We start from the raw sequence: 23,921 nt of genomic DNA, 5'->3' as shown, positions 1-23,921 counted from the left end.
TCCACTAAAATTGAGTGTTGGGAGGGTTAGGACAGACAAAAGAAAATATTTCTTTACTCAGCGTGTGGTCGGTCTGTGGAACTCTTTGCCGCAGGATGTGGTGACGGCATCTGGCCTGGATGCCTTTAAAAAGGGATTGGACAGGTTTCTGGAGGAAAAATCCATTACGGGTTACAAGCCATGATGTGTATGTACAACCTCCTGATTTTAGAAATGGGCTATGTAAGAATGCCAATGCAAGGGAGGGCACCAGGATGCAGGTCTCTTGTTATCAGGTGTGCTCCCTGGGGCATTTGGTGGGGCCGCTGTGAGATACAGGAAGCTGGACTGGATGGGCCTATGGCTTGATCCAGTGGGGCTGTTCTTATGTTCTTATGTTCACTGCCAATGGGGTACGTCACATGTCTAAGGTTCCAATCCTATCCAGCCTTCCAGCCCTGAAGCAGTCATGCCAATGGGGCATGTCTGCAACCTGCATTGGGGGTCAGTCCTGGAGGCCTCCTCAAGGCGAGATAACCCTTAGTTCCCTTACCTCTGGGCTGCACTGTAGCTGTGTGGGCACTGGAAAGTTGGATGGGTTTGGGCCCTATCGATGTAATCCTAGGCATGTCTACTCAGCAGTAGGCTCCAGTGTGTTCAGTGGCATTTATTCCCGGGGAAGAATTATTATTATTATTATTATTATTATTATTATTATTATTATTATTATTATTATTATTATTATTATTATTATTAACAGTATTTATATACCGCTTTTCAACTAAAAGTTCACAAAGCGGTTTACAGAGAAAAATCAAATAACTAAATGGCTCCCTGTCCCAAAAGGGCTCACAATCTAAAAAGATGCAAATGAATACCAGCAGACAGCCAGTAGAACAGACAGTGCTGGGGTGAGGTGGGCCAGTTACTCTCCCCCTGCTAAAAAAAAAAAGGAGCACCCACTTGAAAAGTGCCTCTTACCCAATTAGCAGGGGTAGGATGCGTAGGATTGCAGCATAAATGTGCATTTATATGTGCATAGGCATCGATATGTAGCTTTTTGGTCACATAATAACAACCCCACACACACACACACTTACATCCAGAAACAAAGCACAGTCCAGAAGCTAGCTGTACAAACTAATTCAACTCCCAGGGCATCTGTCAAAGAATCTTGGGGGTTGCAGTTTCCCTCCTCCCAGAGGAAATTGAACTGGCTACTGTTGAAAAGAGAATGCTGGACTAGGCAGGTTGTGGTCTGATTCTGCAAGACTTCAGTTCTTTGGCAGAGGTGCTAAGTCCAGTCCCTAACCCCCTTCCACAGCTGTTGTTCCCAGGCTTCCTTGGAGAACGACGGACTGAATATGAACTCTGCTTAAGCCTGTAATGTTGATCTACCTGAGTTCAGATCAGTGACCCATCGGGTTCAGAGCTATCGGTGTTGCCTTGTGACAGCTCTCTAAGATTTCAAGCAGCGGCCTTTGCAGTCATAGAACAATGTGCCTCATTGTGTAACTGGCAGTGCTGGGAATGCGCCATGCCATGTGGTGACTTCTGCCACTGAGCGACAGCGACCCCTTTGCTCCAGAAGTTACTGTTTTCTCCTCTTTGGTGCCTCGATCTGCCTGTTCATGGGGTCCTTCGGTACTGGGCCGAGGGCAAACTTCTTGCAATGTCCTTCATCTCGGTGTGCTGGTTAGCGTGCCCTGCTCCACCACTGGAAAAAGAATAAAACTGGTGGATCTACAGGAAGCCAGCTCTCCAAATTTGGTCTAGAGCAGGGGTCTCCAAACTTTCTGACACAAGAACCGCAACGTATATCTGACACGGTTTCAAGGGCTGGAAAATAAATAAATAATACATACGTGGAGAACCAATGTGCTGAGAGTTTGATTGGAGTCAGGTTATTCGAAAGTGTTCCATTCCCAGAACCCAGAATTCCCAGAACTTTTGGATGGCAAAAATTGCATTAAAGCAAATCCATTTAAAAAACAATGTCCTTTTGCGCGGCGATTTAAAAACAGCCTTGTTGATCTTTGTGATGTAAGACAGAGTCATTAGACAGACAATCCATCCATCAGTTTCTCAGGTCAGCAGGGGAAGATAGCCCTTGCTTTCCTGATAGCAGAATGGCAGGGAGCTTAGGGAGATAGCAAATGAAGCAGGCAATCCCAAACAGAGCCAAAGAAGCAGACACAGGCTTGTTTGTTGCAGAAGCATGTACTGGTAAAAAGGAGCAGGCAGAAGAGTAGTCAGTCATACGGTCGAGAAGTCAGGGATACAGCGGGTCACAGTCACGAGAAGACAGTCCAAAATCAGTACACGAACCAGCAGCACAACACGCAGAAACTCCACCACAACAACCCACACCCAGGAGTCTGTGCTTGCCCCATATATAGTGGGGTCAGCCAATCAGAGTAGGGTGACCTCATAGTCACAAGACAGTCTTGTGACCCACTCTGATTGGCTGTCCAGTGGTGCACTGCACCACTCCACCATAGCCTACGTGACTCTGCACACATCTCTCCCCAAGTCACGTGACTCCCACCTGTAATAGGTGCAGCTGATTGCATCAGCATACATATACAGTGCTGCTGCTCTTCCTTTAATTACATTTTATACCAGGCCTGGACATCAAGGCCCCTCCTGCCACATCCTGGCTTATAACAATTCAGGGCCTGGGGTGCCAAAGGCCTGACACAGTTTCCATCAGTTTCTCTCCAGGCACTTACAAAGTCTTCACTCTGAGCCACAGTTTGGGGAAAGAATGGAGGAGGTGATAATCACTTCTACTTAGCAGCATTCTTTCACCTGCTTGGGAGAAGGGGGGGGGTCGCTTGCCTTGGAGTGGCTGTTCCAAGTGCCTGGAGAAAGAATGAATGATGGATTGTCTGCCGGCTGCCCTGTATTGCATTAATAAGGCTACTGTTGAATGATTCTTTTCCCTTAGTTGAAAGGGCCCTTCTCATCGCATTGAAATAAAACCGCGGGTGAAAAATCTGTGGATAATTAGATTATACCTGTACAATAAGTGGGTGTTAGTGGAAGGAGGACAGGAATAGAGGGCAAAATTGACTTGCACAGAGAGAGGAGGAATGGATTTTGAGAAAACATCAAGCAACCTATGACACAAATCACAAACTTTTTTTGGTCTCAGTTTCTGGGCCATATAAGTTTAATGTAGATATTTCAAGTCTCTCAGCATCAGTATATTCCTCATTCAGCCACTAGAGGTGCTGAATGTAATGCAATTTAACATAAGGCAGTTGTGTTTCCCTTTGCTGGTTATTTGACTATAACATTTGATAGAATACAGATATTTCCTTGAGGTTTGTTTCATTGCATTCTGTGTTAAATTACACATCGAATGTTAAATAACATGATAGTATTATTTGAAAATACCAAGATTTCACAATTTTGGCCAGCAGTGATGTCACTCCCCCCCCCCCGAGTGCGTCACCCATTGTGTTCCACACACCCCCACACCTCCCTAGTGACACCACTGGAACCATCCCAGCTCCCACATTGGTGAATGTCTGCAGATCTCTTACAGCCCAATCCTAAAGGCAGTGGCAGTGGCAGTGGTGCAGTGGCATCAAATGGGCTACCACTGCATCCTGTGGCCCCGAAGCAGCTGCCAGAGGTCTCCTGCTATGTCAGCAGTGTATAGACAACAGTGGGGAACATTCTGAGTACTCAGTCTAGGTAGGCTAGAGGAAGGGGGAACTGCCTGGGAGACGCTCTAGCCCTGCAGTTCCCAAACTGGGACCCACCAGTGGGTTGAGACCCAATTTTTGTTGCATCGCAAAACTGAGAGGGCAGATTAGGCTGTGTGCATCAAGGGTTAAACAAGTTGCTACTTGTGGGGGGGAGCACTGCTGCCTAATCACCATTATAACCACACACCATGGCATTTATAAATCAGGCAGCAGCCTCTAGGGTCTCTAAAAGGTTTTGAGAACCATTGCTCTAGCTCATCACTCTATTGTCTTCTTCTTTCCACTACACTTTCTCCTCCTCTTCCAGTCCAGGAAGCAGGAGGGGCAGCGACGCTGGCTAGCACCCCGTTTGGCAGCATTTGGCACACCTCCCCAAGCATAGGGAGGCCTTGGGCCTGCCCCAACCCAACCATTAACCAATAGTTGCCATCTAATCCAGTCAAAGCGGGATCTATGCGTTCAGTAATTCTCACAGTCACACTGAAGACATGTAGGTTTGCTGTACCAGCATTTTGTTATCGACCAGCAGATGTCAAAGTTTCCCCCTCGGTGTCGCCTGCCTCATGCTGGCTGAACTTTTGAGAACACACTGAACATCTGTTGAGGTTTCTTGGTCTCTGTCATCTTCCAGAGGCATTTGCTGTCTTCTGTTATCAGACAGCTCTCTGCTTCTTTTGTGATACTGTAATTGAGAATGATGGTTTTGTCAAGTTCTTTGGCAGCTTAAAAAAAATCACTTTAATTGTCCTCCTCTCTCAAGGAGCATAGAGCTGCCTTATAGGGAGTCAAACCATTGTTCGATCTAGTTCACAACTGTAAACCCAGATTGGCAGTAACTCTCCAGGATTTTGGACAGGAATTTTTCTCTGGCCTACCTAAAGAACCTGGGACCTTTCCTATGCAAAGCAGGGGCTCAGATATTGGGCAACATCCCTGACCTATTGAAATTCTTTATACCATTTCCTAAAGACTATCTGCTTATAAGGTACCTGTTGGGCCCATGAAGACCGCTCTAGGCCAGTGGTTCCCAAACAGGTAACAGCCCACCAGTCAAGGAAGCACTTGTTCCTGTCGCTTTAAGGGGCAGGGAAGGGGAGAGGCAGCAAAGCAATTCTCAGCACTAGAGCAGTACCTCCCAAACTCCTACAAGGGAGTTGAGAGCACTGTAAGTGTGTGCAGGGGAGTGGCTATTGCAGCAACACAATCCCCAGGATCATGCTGCCAGGGACAGGAGGTGGTTTTTCACTTACCTTCAGCCAGCACTGGAATCCTGGGAGATCTGAGGGGTCCAGGGAGCCTTCTGCAGGGCTCCCTGCACCTCCAAATACAGTAAAAAAAGAAAAAGGGCACGGTTTTCGTTGCAAAACCAGAAATGCCCCTTTTTTTTTTACAAGTTTGGAGTCCTGGGAAGCCCTGCAGACCCCTGGACCCCCTGGACCCCCTGGACCCCCTGGACCCCCCATGACGCTGGCGCTGGCTACCAGTAAGTGAAAAGACCATTCCAACCCTGACAGCAGCACAATTCTGGGGGGTTGCATTTCTCCCATAGCCTCTCCCATGCACTGACAGCACTCCCAACTCCTTTACAGGCAAACGGTATTTCAACCAGAATTTCACTAGATCAGGGGTGCTCAATAGGTAGATCGCGATCTACCGGTAGATCGCGAGGCAAAATGAGTAGATCGCGGAGCCCTGTCTCTCCAAACTGTTAATATGTCAGTTTCGTCTAGTGACTAGAGGAAACTGACATATTTAGCTGACACTAAACTGACACTGAAACTGACACTTTAGCTGCTCTTCAGGCATGCAGCAACAAAACTGACCGAAACTGACTAGACTCTAGTCAGTTTCATCAGTTTCCTGGCGCTGCATGCCAGAAGAGCAGGAGCTAAAGTGGGCAGCGGCGGGAGGGGAAGCTGGGCTGCACTGGACTGAGGCGCTTCCTGGGGCTCCGTAGCTGAAGGGGAGAGGGGCGGGAGTTTGAAATGGAGTTGCTCTGATGGCGGTTGCCGCGGGAGGCCCCGAGTGACCCTCCCTTCCAGTCAGGTCCGGCCCAACCCAGCCCAGCCATGCCCAGCCCAGCCGCCCCGTAGGAGCCCAGAGGTAAGTGCTGCGGCCACTGCCGCTCTCGGTCGGGGTTGATAGGTGAGACGACCCCCCTGGCCCACCCCGCCGCTGCAGGAGGAGGGCCGGTGGGAGCAGTGTCTCCCCTGCCTGCCGCCTGCACGCACAGCCCCTCTCCATGGAAAAGGGGAAGCCCCCCGCCCCTTCCGAGGAGGACCTGCGATGCCTCCCTCTCCCTGCTGGTCTCGGGGCGCAGCCACAAAGAGTTGGGGGGGCGGGGAGTGGGGAGCTCCTCCCCCCTGTAGTGCAGCAAGGCTGGGCATGTGCCTCTTGGGGGGACCTGTGGCTGCCCCCAGTATGTGGGGTGGGGAGAGAGGAGAGGCCTCCCGTGTGCTTCCTGAAGCATCTGGTGGGCCACTGTGGGGCACAGGAAGCTGGACTTGGTGGGCCTCCTCTGACCTGGTTCAGCAGGGGCTCCATACATCAAAGGGGGTGTCTGTCAGACGCTTCCTTCCCCCCGGTAGATCTCCGGGCCTTGCAGGGTTTCAAAGTAGCTCTCGAGCCGAAAAAGTGTGAGCACCCCTGCACTAGATGCTTCCAGGAAGCCTAAAGGAAACAGCCCTCTTCCACTGATTCCCCCCACCCTACTTCCTATATGGCTATACAGGTCCAGCCTTGTTATACACGGATTTTTTTGTACACGGATTTGACTCAACACGAATGGCCCCTGCAAATGAGAAGGAATGTGCTGATCCCTGGAGAAGGGGGAAAATGTAACAGTTTAAAAAACTGAACAGTCCTTTAACAATAGCTTCACTAATGAGAGAGAGAGAGAGAGGGCAGGTGGCTGACAATCCATCAATCCTTCTCTCTCCAGGAGACCCTTCCCCCTAAGCACGTGAAAGAAAGGTGATCACTTTGCATTGGTGAAGGGAGGGACTGGGTGAAGTGCCTTTCTAAGCTCTTGGAGAAGGACTGATTGACTGATTGATGGATGGTCTTCTTAATGACTCTTATCTCACATCACAAAGGTCAGCAAGGCTGTTTTTAAATCACCCAAGCAAAGAAACTTTGTTTTTTAAATTGATTTGCTATAGTGTGTTTTTTGCCATCCAAGTGAGTGCTTGGAACGGAACCCATGCAAATAATGAGGCTCAACCTGTATATATTCCTATATATATTTCCTATATGACTCTAAATGTGGATGTTTCATACAGCTTTCATGACTAATGACTCATAACAGACCTAACCTCCTCCACGGGTTTATCTCACCTCTGCTTTTCAAACCTACTAAGCCAGTGGCCCTCACCAAAATCCTGTAGCAGTGAATTCCACAGGTGAAGTGTGCATCTTGTGAAGAGGCACTTTTGTTTCACTTTCATTCAAAGAAATGTATTTTATTTTCAAGCAGATTTAGGGATTCGGTTCTAGTTCAGGATCAAGACAACAGAGATATTTTAGGTTTGGGTTCAGATCTGCTTTCTGGGGAGAGCCCTTTGATCTGGATTTTGGGTCCAAGTTTGAATTCAGTTCAACTCCCTGGCTTCCACAGCTGTATTGCTGTCCCCTCCTAGGTTCACTCTCACCTCTTTTGTCTTCTTCCCCTACATGGGCCCTATTCCTGTGCCCCATAGCCTCTGTGCTGTTGCAGTATCCTCTGCCATTAGGACTGTCAGTCCCCGTCCCCCATCCGCCAGGACCCAAGATTGGCCTGGAGTCTTCAGGAATCAACATCAGTCTTCAGGTGATTCTTGAAAGCAATCCTGGAGGTTTAAATGGCATTATGTTATGCTAGGAAAATGTCCAGAAATAGTATCAGTTGGCAGCCTTTCCTCCCCTCCCTCAGGGTCCACGCTTTCTTCTTCTGGCAGACTCTTGGAGCTTTGGCAGGCTGAATTTTCACAGGTAAAACTCCAAGTCAGGGTGTGGTTGACCCTGTTGAATGTCTTTGTTCTGTTCCACCCTTTCAAAATCAGTGGGAAAAGATGGGGAGCAGATTGCAAAGAGGCCTCTGTATAAGGAATAGCCTCCCCTGCACTTGAGATGCAGATTGCCCTGGCCTCTCATCTCATCTCCGTGCTTCTTCCATTGGTCACTATGTGTGGTTCAGGAAGTGGGTGTCATTTCTGCAGCCATTAGGTGGATTAGACATAAAGCACCAAATATCAAGGCAGGCACTGCCTAATATCCCGTTATACATGACTTCACGCCATTTTCCATCTTCTCCAGTGGCCTCCCCCCACAGTGGATCTCCTTCGGCTATGCCTTTGGTCAAAATCTTGGGCCTCTTGCAGACTTTCTTTGCTTTGGCGGAAAAGCTGCTGTGAGTTAACAGCCTCTCTTATCACCTCTCCAACTTGCCGACTTGCCCATGAGGTTCCCTCTTGGAACAAATGAGGAAACAGCAAATAATGATGATAACCTGATTGATGGGAGTGCTTTTGTTGTGTTAGATTTCCCTGAAGCATTAATCCCCTGCCCTCTTCCTTTCCCATCTATAGTTTCAACAGCTGGTGCTTCGCCCTCAACAGCCTGTCAATTACCAGCTCAGTCAGCCCAAATCAGCCATCCTCCCTCTGTTGCCTTTTCTCTTGTGATCCATGATTGTTATGAGCAGGACATGCTTTTGAATCACATCTGCTTAGCATGTGCTGCTGGCTTATTCATTTGTGAATTGACAGAACCATCCAAGGCACATCTACTCAAAAGTAAACCCTACTAAGCTTGGGGGGGGGGCTTAGTCCCAGGTAACAGCATATCAGATTGCAGCCAAAGCGATCAGTCTGTCTACATTAGCCAAAAATATTTCTGATTTGCCTGCAAAGCAAAACTGATAAGGGTCATGGTATTGGTTGGCCACCTTCAGTCTCGAAAGACTATGGTATTAGCCTACAGCACCTGATATTCCCAGGTGGTCTCCCATCCAAGTACTAACCACACCTGACCCTGCTTAGCTTCCAAGATCATGGTATAAGCCTACAGCACCCGGTATTCCCAGGCGGTCTCCCATCCAAGTACTAACCAGGCCTGACCCTGCTTAGCTTCCGAGATCAGACGAGATCAGGCATATGCAGGGTAACAGCCCGTGTGTTTCCCTGGACAGCTAATTTGAAACATTTTTCTTATGCAAACTTTTCCCCCCTGAAAAAAGTTGTTTATTATTATTGTTGTTGTTGTTGTTGTTATTAATGTTATGAATATTAAGAGTATTTATATAACTCTTTTTGACAAAAAAGTTCACAAAGTGGTTTGCAGAGACAATCAAGTAACTGAATAGTATTAACTAGCAACATTTTGGAGTGGAATGTGGAAAGTCTCCCACCCTCCCCCTGCCATCCATGAAACAAATATAGTTCCTTAGTGGTCACAGTAGGCTTTGTGCATTGCCAGGGGCTCCATCTTCAACCTTCACCAAACTGCTTACCCCAGAACACTTTCCATGCACAACAGACAAATTCTGTCCTCATGATCGACTGGGGAGTGGGACTTAGGAGTGCGTCAAGGGGGGGGTGGCAGTGTGCTCAGTCCCCTGCTGACCATGCATTTCTCTGCCTAGATTGATAACCTCTGCAGAGGGCTGGAACATTTCTTTTCAGATTGCAGAAACAGTGCCAATTAATCACATCTACTGATCTTCCACTTAACACTTGTTTTAGGGTGCGAGAAATAATGAAATCTCATTAAGAGCATCAAATGGGATTGTATAAACTGGGGAGCCAATTAAAGGCTTTTTCTGTGTGAATAAGAATCACTCCCCCCCCCCCCCAGCAAAAATAATCTGTATTTTAAAAATTGCATCTAGGAGGCATTCCATTAAATGTATTATATATTTGACCCATAAGAAAAATTAATTAAAGATTGTTTGGGAGGGGGACTGTGTTTAAGGACAAAGCTATCAAGCCTGCCTGTCTAGACATTATTTCGTTTTTCAAATAAACATATTAAAGTATCAATAAACGTTACAGAAAAGGCAGTTGGGCTAATAAACTGTGAAGACTGGGTTTTATGTTTTGAGAAGTTGCCCAGCCACAAATTAGACTGAAATTTTTCTTCCAGTGACCTCAAAAAGCATATAAAGTAGAGTCCGCCACTGTTAATTGAAAGACTTCCGTTGCCTTTGGTAACTCCCAGAGAGACTAATTTACCTTAAATTCCCAGGGCAGTCTACCACTGTCCCAGTCTACCAAAGCCAAATCAGGTCTGTGAAATTCAGATCTACTTTATGCATCTTTTTATCCCATCAAAACGACACACCAAGTTGTCTGGAGCCAAAGGAGTGACTTTGTTCATTCCACGCTAGCTGCACTGGTTCCCTGAGTTATGGGGATCCAAGTTAGGGATGACTGTGTTGGTGCTTTTGTGAAGGCACAGTCCATCCGTTGTGATGCTTGTGCAGAAGCAATGGTGCTGGGCTGGCAAGAGCCAGCTGTTTCAACCTGACATCTGGACAAACCTCTGAAATGGAACCAGTGTGTACCTTCAGGACTTGGTGTATAAGACTCCACAGTGATGTTCTGGAGGCAAACATTTCAAATGTCTCTTTTTTTCCCAGGGATAGTCTCTACTTTCTAGTTTCTGTCCCTGGTAAACACTGTCCCAGTTGTATAGCTAGACAGGGTGCAAAGCATGTGCTGTGAGGTGGCAGAGAGATTTGTCACTGCAAAGGAAGAAATCAGGTTTCTCTGGGCATTCTGAAGTTCATCTCTGGAGCCAAACCAAGGTCTAGATCAGTTGAGACAAGTTAGAAGCAACCCACGAAGACAATGTCCATGGGACTTAGGGCCCAATCCTATCCAGCTTTCCAGCACCGGTGTAGCCGCAATGCAACTCTGAAGTAAGGGAACAAATGGTTCCATGCATTGAGGAGGCCTCTGTGGCTGCCTCCCCACTGTAGGATGGCGCACGTGCCCCATTGGCACAGCTGCTCCGACTCTGGAAAATTGGATAGGATTTGGCCCTTAGTTATGACTTTCTTTGGTCACAATTCATTACTTGTAGCGCATGTCCATGGGAATATATGTGCATGGATATTAATAAGGCACTATGTAGTGCACAGAGCACCTTTTCACACAGTAGAGGTATATTTCGGACCATTGATTGCGTATTTGTAGATTAATGTTTTTCCACTGTAGCTGGACCAAAATGCCTTCTCGGCTTTTAAATCAGTGAAGGATAAGCCATTGCAGAGCCAATGTATGGCTCAGGAAGTAAAAGTGCCTTCATACCACTCATGAGAACAAAATACCCATATCCTTTTGCCACTGACATCTGACATTCAGAGACAGGATCATCAGGAGTACATAGAGTGGAAAGTACATGCATCTTTATTTTTTCCTGTTGACTGCTAGATTGCAGATATCTGCACACCCAGAAAGACTTACAGCCCAGCCCATGAAGCCAATTGAACCTCTTGTCTGGGAGGTGGGGGGGGGGGTGCACCACACCCATCCACTGCCTTCCCTGGCTCAATGATGTAAAGCAGCTGGCAGAGAAAATGCTGAGAGCAGATAGTTTCGCTCTCAGGAGTCTCCAAGCTGAGCCACTTGCAAAAAGTGGCAGTGGGGGAGGGGCGGGGGGAGACATACTTGAGTAGCAAGGTGGAATTTCTATGGGAAAAAAATAGATTGTAGTCAATGCAGACCTCTCACAGCCCTGGAGGTTGACAGCATCTGTCAACCCAGTATCAGATTAGTAGGGAACACTCACCTCTCTTTACCCACCCTCCACTAATGCTTCTCCCTGAATTCAAAAGGAAGGGTTCAGGAAAGGAAGTGTGGAGGAGAAGAGAGTGGTGGGCTAGAGAGCCTCCAATGCTTTAGTCCAGCACGCTGCTCCCCTTTTCCTTTTTTTTTTAATCCAGGGAGGAAAAAGAACAGCAGTAAAAGCAAGGGCTAGTGCACTGCCAGGTAAGGGGGCATTTGACATACTGCCCCGGATACCAGAGGTCTTGGGCCGTCCCTACTCTCTGAACCGCTCCATCCTATCAGGCAGAGCAAGTCCAGTTCAGCAGAACCAAGGGGGGTATCCAGTGAAGCTGCAGTTGACCACAGACCCCTACTGTGTGTTTCTTTTAGAGAAGTACAGACATAATGATACATGTCCTTTTCACTCTTTTCATCTGAAAGGTTCCTCCCTGGCAAATGGGGGCCTAAATCTTCATAGCACTGTGAAAAGGAAGCTGGAAGGAGAGAAAGATTACGTCTTCGATAAGCGGCTACGGTACAGTGTGCGGCAAAACGAGAGCAATTGCCGGTTCAGAGACATTGTTGTACGGAAAGAAGACGGCTTCACGCACATCCTCCTATCCAGCCAGACTTCAGATAACAATGCACTGACTCCAGAGGTACGCAGGTGAACATCAGAGCACAGAGCTGAAAATGTTCTGAAAAATGAGACCACTCTCTGACTCTCTGTGTTTAGGGGATGCATGTGAACAGGACCAGACCTTGCTCTTAGACACCCAAAGTAGCAAGGACAGGGGACAGGGTGACAAATCACAGCGGTCACCAGAAGCAGTGATCACTGCTTATCCTGACACATGCCTGCTCCTAATCTCATGACATCACGCTTGCTTTTTTATGCCAACATCCTCCTTTTCCATCAGTGTGCAAATTGCACACTTCAGATCATTGTCCAAAAAAAGGAGCAGAAAGCACAAAACAACTATCAACATTTTAAAAAAAACACCCAAATATACAACTTGCTAAATAAAACAAATGTATCACCTATATCAGTGTATCTCAAACTGAGGGATGGGACCCGCTAGGTGGGTTGTGAGCCAATTTCAGGTGGGTCCCCATTCATTTCAGTTTGTTGCTTTTAATGTATTAGACTTGAAGCTACCCTGGTAAGTGACTGCATTTTGGGAAATGTTGCAGTCCTGTACTTTAACAAGCTACTATGTATATTCTCTTAATGATAGGAAATGAAACTTATTCCTGGGTAAGCGCGGGTAGGATTGCAGCCTAGGATTGTTAACATTTTTCCTGCTTGATGACGTCACTTCTGGTCATGACATCACTTCCGGTGGGTCGTGACAGATTCTCATTCTGAAACGTGGGCCCTGGTGCTAAACGTGTGAGAATCACTGCTTTACTCCATTGACAGGCTTTTTAGTATGTGGGCAAATGTCCCCGGCTTATTTTTCTTAAGATAGTTAATTTCAAGGATCGTGAACAGGAAGGGAGTCAAACCGAAAGTGGTGATTGGTTCAATAATCAGGTTCAGCAATTATATAATTGTTTTATTTTCCTTTTTAAAAAAAATCCAGGTGTATATATCTTTTTTTAAAAAAATAAGTGTTTAAAATACAGGTGTCTCCCTGTATCCACAGATCCAGTATCCACAGATTCTATTATCTGCGGTTCAAAAATCCCCCCATCATGAACCCCCCATTGTGCAAATGACAGGCAGCCCACTCCTGTGCTTCCCAATGCCTGGGGTTGCAGCAGCACACTCCCTTACCCCCATGTAGCAGCCAGGCAGTCCCAATGGGTCTCCTCGGATCTGTGCCCACTGTTGAGTGTGCAGAATCAAGGAGACCCATGTCGGGTCTGCCGGGCCGGGAGGGGGGTCAGTATATGGCAGCAGAGTCTGCCGCTTCCTCCACCCTGCACCCCACCTTCCTCCCGTTCTCCCCTCACCCCACAATGCCTCCCCCCACCTAGCACTTGCTCCTCCGCCCAGCACTTGCCTGGAGCTTTGTGCAGCATGTGACCAGCCTCCACCCGGCACTGGCTCAGTGCAGGCTGCCGCTGAGCCTGCATCAGCCCAGCAGTAAGTGTGACAGCCGTGCCTTACAGCACATTTGCGACACTCAGCGCTGGCACTGGGCTGGCACTGGACTGGCACTGGGACCACAGGATTGGGGCCTTATCTGCTTGAGATTACAGCCTTCCTGTTGCTGTTCCAAGGTCTTCCTGGCTATTCGCTGACTGCAAAATGGAAGCAGGCCGCACTCACAGGAAGTGAGGCAGAGGGCTGAAAAGAATGCAGTATTTATCGTAGAGTTCATAGAGCTTAGCATCATGTTCTCTTCAGCCCTGTGCCTTGTGGTTTACATAATAAAGTAAAATAAACTAATTGACTGCTTATTTCAAAAATGCCAGTGTAAATTAAACTTCCAGTGTTAATTTACAAATCACGCTACTTTGAAACCATGTAAATTGAGAGGTGTTCTGTATTTCTATAGCAATAGTTGTAGCCTTTGATGTCAACAAGTGTCTTATCAAAACTGGGTATCCAGCTCCTCTGAGATAGCTGAAAGTTTATTGTTGGCATCCTTCAGTCTCGGAAGACTATGGTATCGCGCTCTGAATGGTGGTTCTGGAACAGTGTCCTCTCCAGTGCGCGAAGCCTGGGTAAAGTAGGTATGGAGGATAGACTGTTTCCCATGCAGCAAATCCCCCCTCTCCACGTTGCTGAAAAGGTCCAATGGAAAGGCAAATACAGTTGGTTCCAGCGGCATCGCAGGAGTTGTCAGAGCATGACTGTATACAGCCGCGAACTGCCTCAGGGACTCCGGCTCCGGATTTTGCCTCGAGGTTGACTCCTGAAGCCTTTTCCAGAACTGGATGTAGCCACAAGGCAGTGGAGGTTTGGGATCAGAGTTTTCCTTCTCTCAGATGAACTGCCTTCCCAGGCTAACGAGTCCCATCTACCCGGTGGCTGTTTAGTCGCCTCTTACGACAAGTACAGCCAAACCGAGGGCCTATTCTTATCCCCCAGCCCCCAGGGGACATTTATAGAATTTATAGTTTATAGAGTTTATTTATTATTATTAGAGTTGAAAGTTTATAGAGTTCTTCAAAATCACTGCAACTTTTAAGATCATGTGGAAATAATACTGGTCTAGTTGATGAGGCCAAAACCCATAGTGCTGGATCCTAAAGAGATACCAAGGAAACAACCTGTCATTGACCCAGTTGTTTCCTCCTCTGCAGATCATGAAGGAAGTCCGGAGAGCACTGTGCAACGCATCAGCCGATGACAGCAAACTCCTGCTCCTCAGCGCTGTGGGCAGCGTGTTCTGCAGCGGACTCGATTACTCCTATCTAATTGGTCGATTGTCCAGTGACAGAAGAAAGGAAAGCACTCGAATTGCAGAGGCTATAAGGTGAGCCCAACTTGCAGGAGTCCTTGACTTGAAAATGCAGCCTGGCAACACTTGGCACATTGTTTCAGGGACCAGGAGGTCTTCAGCCAGCTCTGGCTGGATTCGACTGAGTTGAGTCTGACCCAGTAAGGCAATTCTCAAGTTCTGCCTTAAAATCCCAATATGTGAAATCAGATGGTAGATTCTCAGAACTGTAAGGACAGAAGCTTAAAGCGTGACCTTTCCTCCAAAACAATGTGTGACATTTTAGCATGTTGTTCATCACAGACTTTCTCTGTCTCTCTGCTTTAGGGATTTTGTAAAAGCTTTTATTCAGTTCAAGAAGCCAATCGTGGTTGCGATCAATGGCCCTGCTCTTGGGCTGGGAGCATCAATTTTACCCCTTTGTGACATTGTTTGGGCGAGTGAGAAGGCCTGGTTCCAGACGCCATATGCAACAATTCGGCTCACTCCGGCTGGCTGTTCATCGTATACATTTCCACAGATATTGGGTGTTGCACTGGTAAGGCAGCTTGCTGTACAGCTCTTTGCTCTGATCCTTTGCACAAAACATGGGGTCAGCTCATCCACAAGCCCAGCTGAGCTGGTTGTCTGAATTAGATTAGCATCCACCCACCTGCTTCCACAACTCTTCTTCCTTCCCTGGATTCAAACAGGAAGAGAGCAGGAGAGGAAGCGTGGAGAAGAAGATGATGGGCTAGAGCAGTGGTTCACATTTTAGTCCTGGGACCCACTTTTTAAAATGACACTGTACCAGGATCCATCTAGTTTTATGAGATGTTAAAAAATGAAGATCTAGAAAGAATTGTTTTTATTTATTTTTATGTATTTATTTACAAGGAATATTTTATTTGTTTGTTTGAAAAAAAATAACTCAATCCATTTCTTATAATGAGGCAGTCCTAACGAATTGCCTTGAGGATCTCATTTATTGTCCCAGCCTTCACCTGCCCCACTACCTGTCATTGATGGACTTGGGGGCAGGGAAGCACACACACCAGTGTTTGAGCAAAAAGGATGCTCAAACATTTATCTCCTTGTATTGACACAAGCTTGCAAACTGCAGGAGCTGAGGTTTTTGCAGGGCAGTTAGCAGCTCTCTGATTTTTGAATAGCCTCAGGATTTGAGGCTATTTGACCTTTCCATCACCTGCATTTTCATTGGACCCACCAGACTCACTGGACTCTACAGGAGTTTCAGAAATCGGGTCACGACCCACCAAGTGGGTCCCAACCCACAGTTTGAAAAACGCTGGGCTAGAGAGTTTCTTACACTCTAGCCCACCACTCTCCACCACTCCACATTTCCTTTTCTGGGCTGGTACCCCTCTTTTCAAATCCCGAGATGTGCATTTGCTTCCGCATTTTGAACCTCTGTGTGTGCTCAGCCCTGTCCTTGCTTCCTCTGAAGTTGGAAGTAAGGCCTTCCCTAGGGAGAGCTGGTTCACTCTGTTTTTATAGCTTGGGGAGAGCGCTTGAGACTTTTTAATTTTACTTTTGAAAGCATGCCTGGACTGAGTTTGGTTACTCCTTCTGCTACTTCGATGCAAGTTTTGCAATACCACTTACCTGTTTCTGAGTCAGTACTTATTCCCTATTGCACTTCTACTGGTTTGTTGTGAGCTCCTGGGGGAAACCCCACCACAACCAGAAGCAGAGATGGAGGCCACACATGTGCATGCACGCATGGAGCAAGGGACTCCATCGAAAGCAGCTCTTTTCCTGCACTTCCCTTCCTTGTCGAACTGGGGATCGAGCTGCAATCTTGTGAAAGCAACACTCCTTAAATTCCAATGATGGAGCCACTGGTCTTCGAATTTTGCATGCACACAATGCCATTGTGATATCCTGATCCAGCAGCTCTAGTGTATACTGTGGTCCAGCTATTCTAGTGGACAGAATTGCCCTGTATGAAGAGTCAAGGACCTCTTTCCAAGAGATGGTGTATGATCCTTTTCCATTCCCAGCTCTAACGAGGGGATCACTCACAACCTCAGCATGAGCAAACTCCATTCGTTAGAACCCCATCTGCTCCACTCATTTAAACCTATTTCAGAGCTGTTTAACTGAGTCTAACCAAGAGCAGGCCTTCCAGTCTTGCTAGAGATTTTATTCCCTGCCCCCCAATCTCTCTGCATTACCCCAATTTAATCAAAAACAGTGTCCCTGCCCACTCCTCATTTCCAAGACCTCCCACTTTCAGTGGCAGCCAAATGCCAACTCCCTTAACTGACAGCATGCCAGCTCCCATTGACCCTCCCATTTCTCTGGATTTGAAAAGGAAGCAGGAAATGGAGCAGAAGAGGAAGCATGGAGGAGAGGAGTGGTGGGCTAGAGTGCCAACACTCTATCCCAGCACTCTCCTTTCCTCCATACTTCCTCTTGCACTGTGTTCCCCTTTTCCTTTTAGAGCCAGGGAGCAAGAACAAGAGGAGAGATGGAGGTAGACAGAGGTGGGCACACCCCAACAGTCTTCTGCATGAGGTAATCACCTTACAGAGCCTCATGGATGGGCCAGCCCCAACAATCTGATGCTACCATAGATGTCCAGGCTGTCTGAGATCCAGTTGCATCCACTGTCTCCCTGCATTTGCTGGAGAAGTAGTGCTCCATTTTGTTCTCTCTAGCAGAATGGCATTCTTTCATTGATGTCCTCCTTACAATAGCAGCCATAAGCAAGGATTGGGGTTTGTCCAAGTTATCCTTGCTTTTGCCCAGTACCCTGACTGCAGGTGTTTGGTCTTTGCAGGCAAATGAAATGTTGTTTTGCGGAAGGAAGCTAACGGCACAGGAAGCCTGCAGCAGAGGCCTTGTCTCCCAAGTCTTTTGGCCCACAACATTCAGCCAAGAAGTTATGCTGAGGGTGAAAGAAATGGCATCCTGCAGTGCAGTGGTAAGAAATGTGCGGCTTAGGAAGCCCTGGTTCAAATCTAACCTCTGCCACGAGCTCATTACATTGCCTTAAAGCAGGCCGCTCCCTTTCAGCCTCAGTCTTCCCCACTTGCAACATGGAGAGAATAATACTGATTGACCTTACAAGGTTGTTGTAAGGATGACAGTCAGAGAGTACATGTGAAGTGCTCTGAACACCCAGATGACCTCCTGAGAATCAAAGGCTCTGTTCTCTGGACTGTCTAGCAGATTTTTGATCAGCAGGTACCAAAAACAGGACCTTTTTGGTGGTGGCATCACAGCTGGTCATCCTGTCTAACTTTATATTCTGGGAGGGATTTTGAAATTGACCTCTTCTCTTTTAATAGGCATTCTTGTGCTGGTTTTCATGCTGCTATGTTTGAGAGCCAGTGCAGCATAGTGGCCAAGAGACTTGAGCTACAAATCAGAGCTTTCTCCTGTTCAAATCAGGAGAAATCTGCCATTAACACATTAGGGGCAAGCCACTCGCTGTCAACCTTCATCTTCCCCATGTGCAATATGGGGATAGTCATACTGAATTACCCTCAAGAGTTGTTGTCATAAGGATAAAAATATCATTATTAAATATTTTGAGAAAGAGTGGAACTACCCAATACATGAGATCAGCATCTCATGTATGGGTTGGTTACATGAGTTGGGTTGAACATTTGCAAAGGAAAATCAGAAGTTGGCACAAGAGCCTTTCCTCCAAACCATTTTCTTTTACTTTTCTCCAGCCAGGATCTCAACCTGAAAACAAGTGGGAGGGAAGTTGTGGGGGGGGGGGGAATTGGTGGGCAAGGGAAGGGTTAAGTATTTCCACCCTGCTGTCCATTGATTTTTCCCTGGCAAATGCCTCACCCCTGGTTTACCTTGTTACCTCGGAGACATGTGTTTGCTGATGTCATGTGTAGTAACATAAGAGTTTAACTGGATCAAGATCAGGTCCATCTTGTCGGTCATCCTCATTCAAAAACTGTCCAGGCAGATGATACCAAGAAACCTCTTTGCAAAATTTCTTCACTGAGCTGTAACTCAGTGGCAGAGTACCCACCCTCCATGCAGTAGATTCCAAGTTCAATCCCTGGCAGCATCACCCCGTCGGGCTGGTAGAGTTCCCATCTGCTGCTGGTGTAGAGATTGAGCTAGCTGGATCAATACCATGATGCAGAAGGAGGCAGCTTTTCTAAGCTTTATTTCTTGTGATGTTGCCACCATCAGAATCAGACCCTTGGTCCATCTAGTTCAGCATTGCCGGCCACTGACTGGCAGCTGCTCTAAAGGCTTGCCAGCTGCACTATCTAGAAATGCTACTTGGGACTGATCCTGGGGTCTTTTGCATGCAAAGGATGTGTAGGCCTATAGTAGTAGGAAGTGTCCTATCACTGAACTGCTTTATACTAAGATTCAGACATTATGCTGAATACAGCATGTTTGTGTGTTTTGAATTCCGCTAGTGGCAAGTAGTGAGGATATATTTAATTCCTTCTCCCCAGAACTATTAGCCCTCGGAGGGAAGCAATGGATATTTCTCTTTATGGGCTGTAGTTTAGGGAAAAGGGAATTTTCATTGAAAGCACTGGAGGGCAGGGGTAACTCCACCATGCACCATGATCCCGCAGCTTTGCTTTTAAAAAAAAGAAGAAGTAGAAGAACATGACAATTCATGCGGGGTCAATCTATGCCATTTGATTCTGAACAAAACTATTGGTCTCGCAAGTCCAGGGCTGGATGGAGGTGAGTTCATGACAGCAAAGGTAATGGCCAATCAATTTCACGCGTGCAGACCACAGTGAGTGCATTTCCAGAGTGGCCCTGCTTCTTAAATAACATCTCATTCAAGCAGGCCTGAGTTTTTCCAGAAGCCACACACCCCCTCCCAAAAAAAATCCACCTTCTGTGTTAATACTGACAGCCGTGCTTCACATCTGTGACAACAGCACAGCACTGGAAAAGGCTGCAGAAACAGTGAGACACAGAAGATTTTTAATTAAATGAATTGTAGATTGCATCGCCACTGAGATACTTGGAATGAGAGGCCCAAAAGAAACACACTACTTCAAGTGCATTTGTATCCCATTGTGATGGCGCTGATAACCATGAATATTGATCTGGCAGCGACTGTTATCCTGCACATGCCTGATCTCATCTGATCTTAGAAGCTAAGCAGGGTCAGGCCTGGTTAGTACTTGGATGGGAGACCGCCTGGGAATACCGGGTGCTGTAGGCTTATACCATAGTCTTTCGAGACTGAAGGTTGCCAACCATGATCTAGCAGTATTCCAGGTCTACTCTTGCCATGTCCTTTATTCACTATTGTAATCACCCAAGTCTTCATTTCATATTCTCTTTTCTTAACAGTGTATGTAGCCATCTAGGTTGGAAAACCTAGAGAATGAGGCAGAAGCCTACTGGGCTTTTACAAGAGATGCAAAAAAATGTCTTTTTTGCTCTAAGCATTTTATAAAACTTGTGGGGATGGTTCTTAGCACAGCTTGTAGCAGATTTACCCCCCCCTTTTAATTATTTGATTGTCAGTTCCTATAAATACAGCTATTCTGTTTGAATGAATTGACAGGGACACATGAATAGCTTTAATAATGCATTTGGAATACTTATATTCTACTTTGCCATGCCTCACTCAGCTCCTAGTAGGAAAGCTTTGCAGGCATAGACTGATTTGTGGCTGCCTAAAGTAAATCCTGCAGGAATGCCATTCTTTTTAGTTGACTTATAATGACAGCCCTTGTGCTAAGGTAGTTTGGATATCAGACTAGGATCATGGAGCACCAGGTTCAAATTGTCATGAAATTAACTGGATGAGCTTGGGCCCATCAGCAGGGCTGGCTCTCCTAGTAAGCAGTGAAACTTTGGCTTTCAGCTGAAGCTTCCCCACCCCTAAACTATGGAGGGGGTTTGCAATTTGAACTGTGACGGGAGAAAGTTCCTACCCCCACTATGTTTCTTTTGTTGCCTTTGCGTGCACTATTCCATTCCACAAAAAATCACAACTGTTCCACATATTATTTACTTTCTCCTAGGCTCAAGGTGGTTTACACAGACAGGCTGGAAACAAACTCTATTTTTCAGTGAGGTTTGTACAAGTATTATTACATGAGAGAGTCTAATGGACCCCCCCCCCCACACACACACACACACACCCCATTTCTCCAGACAGTACAGTTGACATCTTGGCTTGTCAGCTCTTGTGCTTTCTGAGCTCTAGCCAGCAGCTGACCCAGCCTCTGACCAGCATTTCAAGAATGTTCTCCATTCTTGCCAGCTGACTCCTCCCCAATCCACTTCTTCTGTCAGCCACCTCAGTCTCCCATCCAAGACTTCGCTTTTGCAGGCAAGGCAACTGCTCACCCTCCAGATCACATCCCCTGCCCCCTTTGCGTTGCATTGCAAGGTGTTCAACATTCCTTTCATCTTTGGGAGGTTTCATGGTCATCTCAAGTGCACTCAACAAACAAAACACCATAGTGTTTGGTAGAGTAAGTGTGACACTTAGGGCCTGATCCTGTTGAGCTTGGCACCAGTAGTATGCCCACTGGCTCAGGGTATCACAAACATGCAGTAAGGCATGTCTGCAGCACCTGGTGAAGAGGGACCACCAGAGCTGGGCCCACGTCAGTTGGCACTGGGCTTCAGCACTGAAAGAGGACACCATAGGAGCAGCCGGCAGTAAGTTTCGCTGCCACCTAGCAGCAAGATATTTTGGGGTAGGAAGGAGGGCGGAACTGGGTGGGGGGAACGGGAGGATCGGGCCCAGGAGGGGGCGGAGATGGTGGCAGGCTCTGCTGCCCTATCCTATCCTTCTTCCTGGGCTGGACAGCCTGACACAGGTCTGCTTGACTCTGCGCCCAGTCAGAGGTAGCTACAGAGCCGAAGAGACCCATTGGCATCGTGGCAGCATTATGCTCCCTTCCCCGAAGAGATTCCTGGCACTAGCCTGGTGCCCATAGGGTCCAGCAGCAGTCATTTTGGTGTCCCTGGAGCCCTGGGCTGAATAGGATTGGGCAATTAGTGTTGCTTTTGATTGGTGCAGCTTATCATTTATTGCTAGGATTTTTTGTTGTGATCGTGTGTTGCCTTTAACTCTGTTCCGTCATGTCAGCAGGAGGTAGGGTGCGAAAGGTGGAACATAAAGATTTTTTTAATAACTACGTTGATCGTTTCTTTCCCAGGTTTTAGAAGAGTCAAAATGCCTGGTGCGCAGCTTCCTGAAATCTGGACTAGAAGATGTGAACGAAAAAGAATGTCAAATGCTGAAACAACTCTGGAGCTCTTCCAAAGGCCTGGATTCATTATTCAGCTACTTGCAAGACAAAATCTATGAAGTCTGACAGTGTCGCTCCACTTTGAAATGGAGAGAGAAATGCTCCAGGAAAAAGAGAGATATGGAGCATTTCAAAGGGTTTTTAAAGGTTTGAAAATGAAAATCAAGTCAAATCAAGATCCAATGAGTCCTTCAGAGGAATTTGTGACAGTGTATCTAACATACCCCTGGTTGTGTTGGTTTCCCTGCGAGTTCAGCCAGGAGATGGTCAGCAGCTTTTTCTAGCAGCTTCATTCTTCTTCAACAGTGGGAGAGGCGGATGCGCAAGGAAGTGAACCCTTTGCAAGGAGCTGCATCTTACACGCACCTGGCAGGAGGGGCACATGCATTCCATGTGCAGTGAGGCACAAGCGTCGCCCTTCAAGGCTCAAATCAAGTCCTGTGTCTTTGTAACTTCTTCTTGCTACTATAAGCAACTGAATCTGCCTGTTGACCCCAAAAAGGCTCTCTTTGGAGTGTGGGTCAAAAGTCACACTTTTCTGGCCCACCTTAGAAAATATGTTAATACTTCTGTTTTGTTTCTTGAGATGCTAACAATGGAATGATTAGTTTTTAAAATATAATTTATATGTACGATGTATAAAAATAATAATTTTCCAAAAAAAATTATACGTGGAATGTTTTTTTGTTGTTGCTGTTGTTGTTGCCTGTTCATGAATTTATTTAATTTATTTATTTGAGTCTGTGTGGGGTAAGTGAGAGTGTTTGTGTGTGTGTGTGTGTGTGTGTGTGCGTGTGTGTGTGTGTGTGTGTGTGTGTGTGTGTGTGTGTGTATTCAATACACACATACAACTATTGGTTTCATTCAGATATTATTTTCTATTATCCTGGACTGGATTGCACAAATGAGTGTTAGCTCTTTGGGTTTACTTTCACAGGCATGAGCTGTGCAAAGGAGGGAAAAAGAAAATGGAGCAGAGCAAATAAAACATGAAATGTTGTGGGGCATTAAAAAGTAACAGCCATATCTGTGTTACTATGTGCAGAAAATTGTGTTGCGCAGCACAGAAAGCCGACGTCATGGTTTCAGTCCTTAAGGGAAACCAATGAAATGCCAAAGCTGTAAATGTGAAACACGTTCTCCATTTCTTCCTGAAGAATTAGGCACAGGGTAGGAGGATGTATTGTATTTTTATTTGAAAGGCTAATACATTTCCTATTTTGCTTATTAGCCGGAAATTCATAACAGGGTGTGTGGTGCCCTAATTGTGGTGCCAACGGTTTGTCAAGCATCCTTTGTACAAGAGAGCCTAGCACCTCAATCTCACAAGCCTCTTAATCTTTCTTCCAGTGTGGTGTAATGGCCATTAGGAAAACTTTGAGAGACCTTACCAGGAAAGTGCTGGATCATGAATTAAATGGGGACAGACTGCCATCCTTCAGTTGTTTATCCCCTGATGGCTGATAAAGAAACATGCATAACAACTGAGAACTTTTCATCAGAACCATCTATCATAGTTTGGTTCTTAGAATGGAACCCCAATATACCTTGGGGTATACAATATATGGATTTTTCCATATTGCATTCTTTTACCTGACTGTGTACAGAAAATCCTTGGAAAACAAAAACAGAAGGGAACACAGTCTTTGAAATAAGAACCCAACAACCCCAGCCAAGTCACATCAAGGCAGAAAGTTTGCAGTCTTGCATTTGTGGCTGGTCAAGTAGTCTGGACATTGGTTCTCCATCTTCCAACTATTGTGATCAAATGCTTGTTTTAAAATGGCAGGAAAACTCATACAAAAAAAATCCAGTTTGAGAGGGGTTAACATTTGTCTCTCTCGTTAG

The 23,921-nt window shown here is 46.5% G+C and overlaps 1 protein-coding gene and 2 pseudogenes across 1 annotated transcript in view; 2 read left to right on the top strand and 1 right to left on the bottom strand.

Annotated features, from left to right (window-relative positions):
* The window catches only part of CDYL2 (chromodomain Y like 2), an 87,493-nt gene extending 65,310 nt beyond the window's left edge, over positions 1 to 22,183 (top strand). The window contains exons 3-7 of the mRNA XM_066637458.1: positions 11,888 to 12,105; positions 14,705 to 14,877; positions 15,169 to 15,379; positions 17,627 to 17,770; positions 21,981 to 22,183. Coding sequence (XP_066493555.1) covers positions 11,888 to 12,105; positions 14,705 to 14,877; positions 15,169 to 15,379; positions 17,627 to 17,770; positions 21,981 to 22,139 — 905 coding nt within the window. The 3' untranslated portion in view covers positions 22,140 to 22,183. The remainder of the gene's footprint in view (positions 1 to 11,887; positions 12,106 to 14,704; positions 14,878 to 15,168; positions 15,380 to 17,626; positions 17,771 to 21,980) is intronic.
* Positions 8,736 to 8,853, bottom strand: LOC136660724 (5S ribosomal RNA; annotated as a pseudogene).
* Positions 19,901 to 20,020, top strand: LOC136660716 (5S ribosomal RNA; annotated as a pseudogene).
* Positions 22,184 to 23,921: the final 1,738 nt, after the last annotated feature.

Source organism: Tiliqua scincoides, chromosome 9, assembly GCF_035046505.1.
Source record: "Tiliqua scincoides isolate rTilSci1 chromosome 9, rTilSci1.hap2, whole genome shotgun sequence".
Classification (NCBI taxonomy): Eukaryota; Metazoa; Chordata; class Lepidosauria; order Squamata; family Scincidae; genus Tiliqua; species Tiliqua scincoides.
Note: the sequence above shows the minus strand (reverse complement) of the source record. Positions and strands in the feature narration are given on the sequence as shown.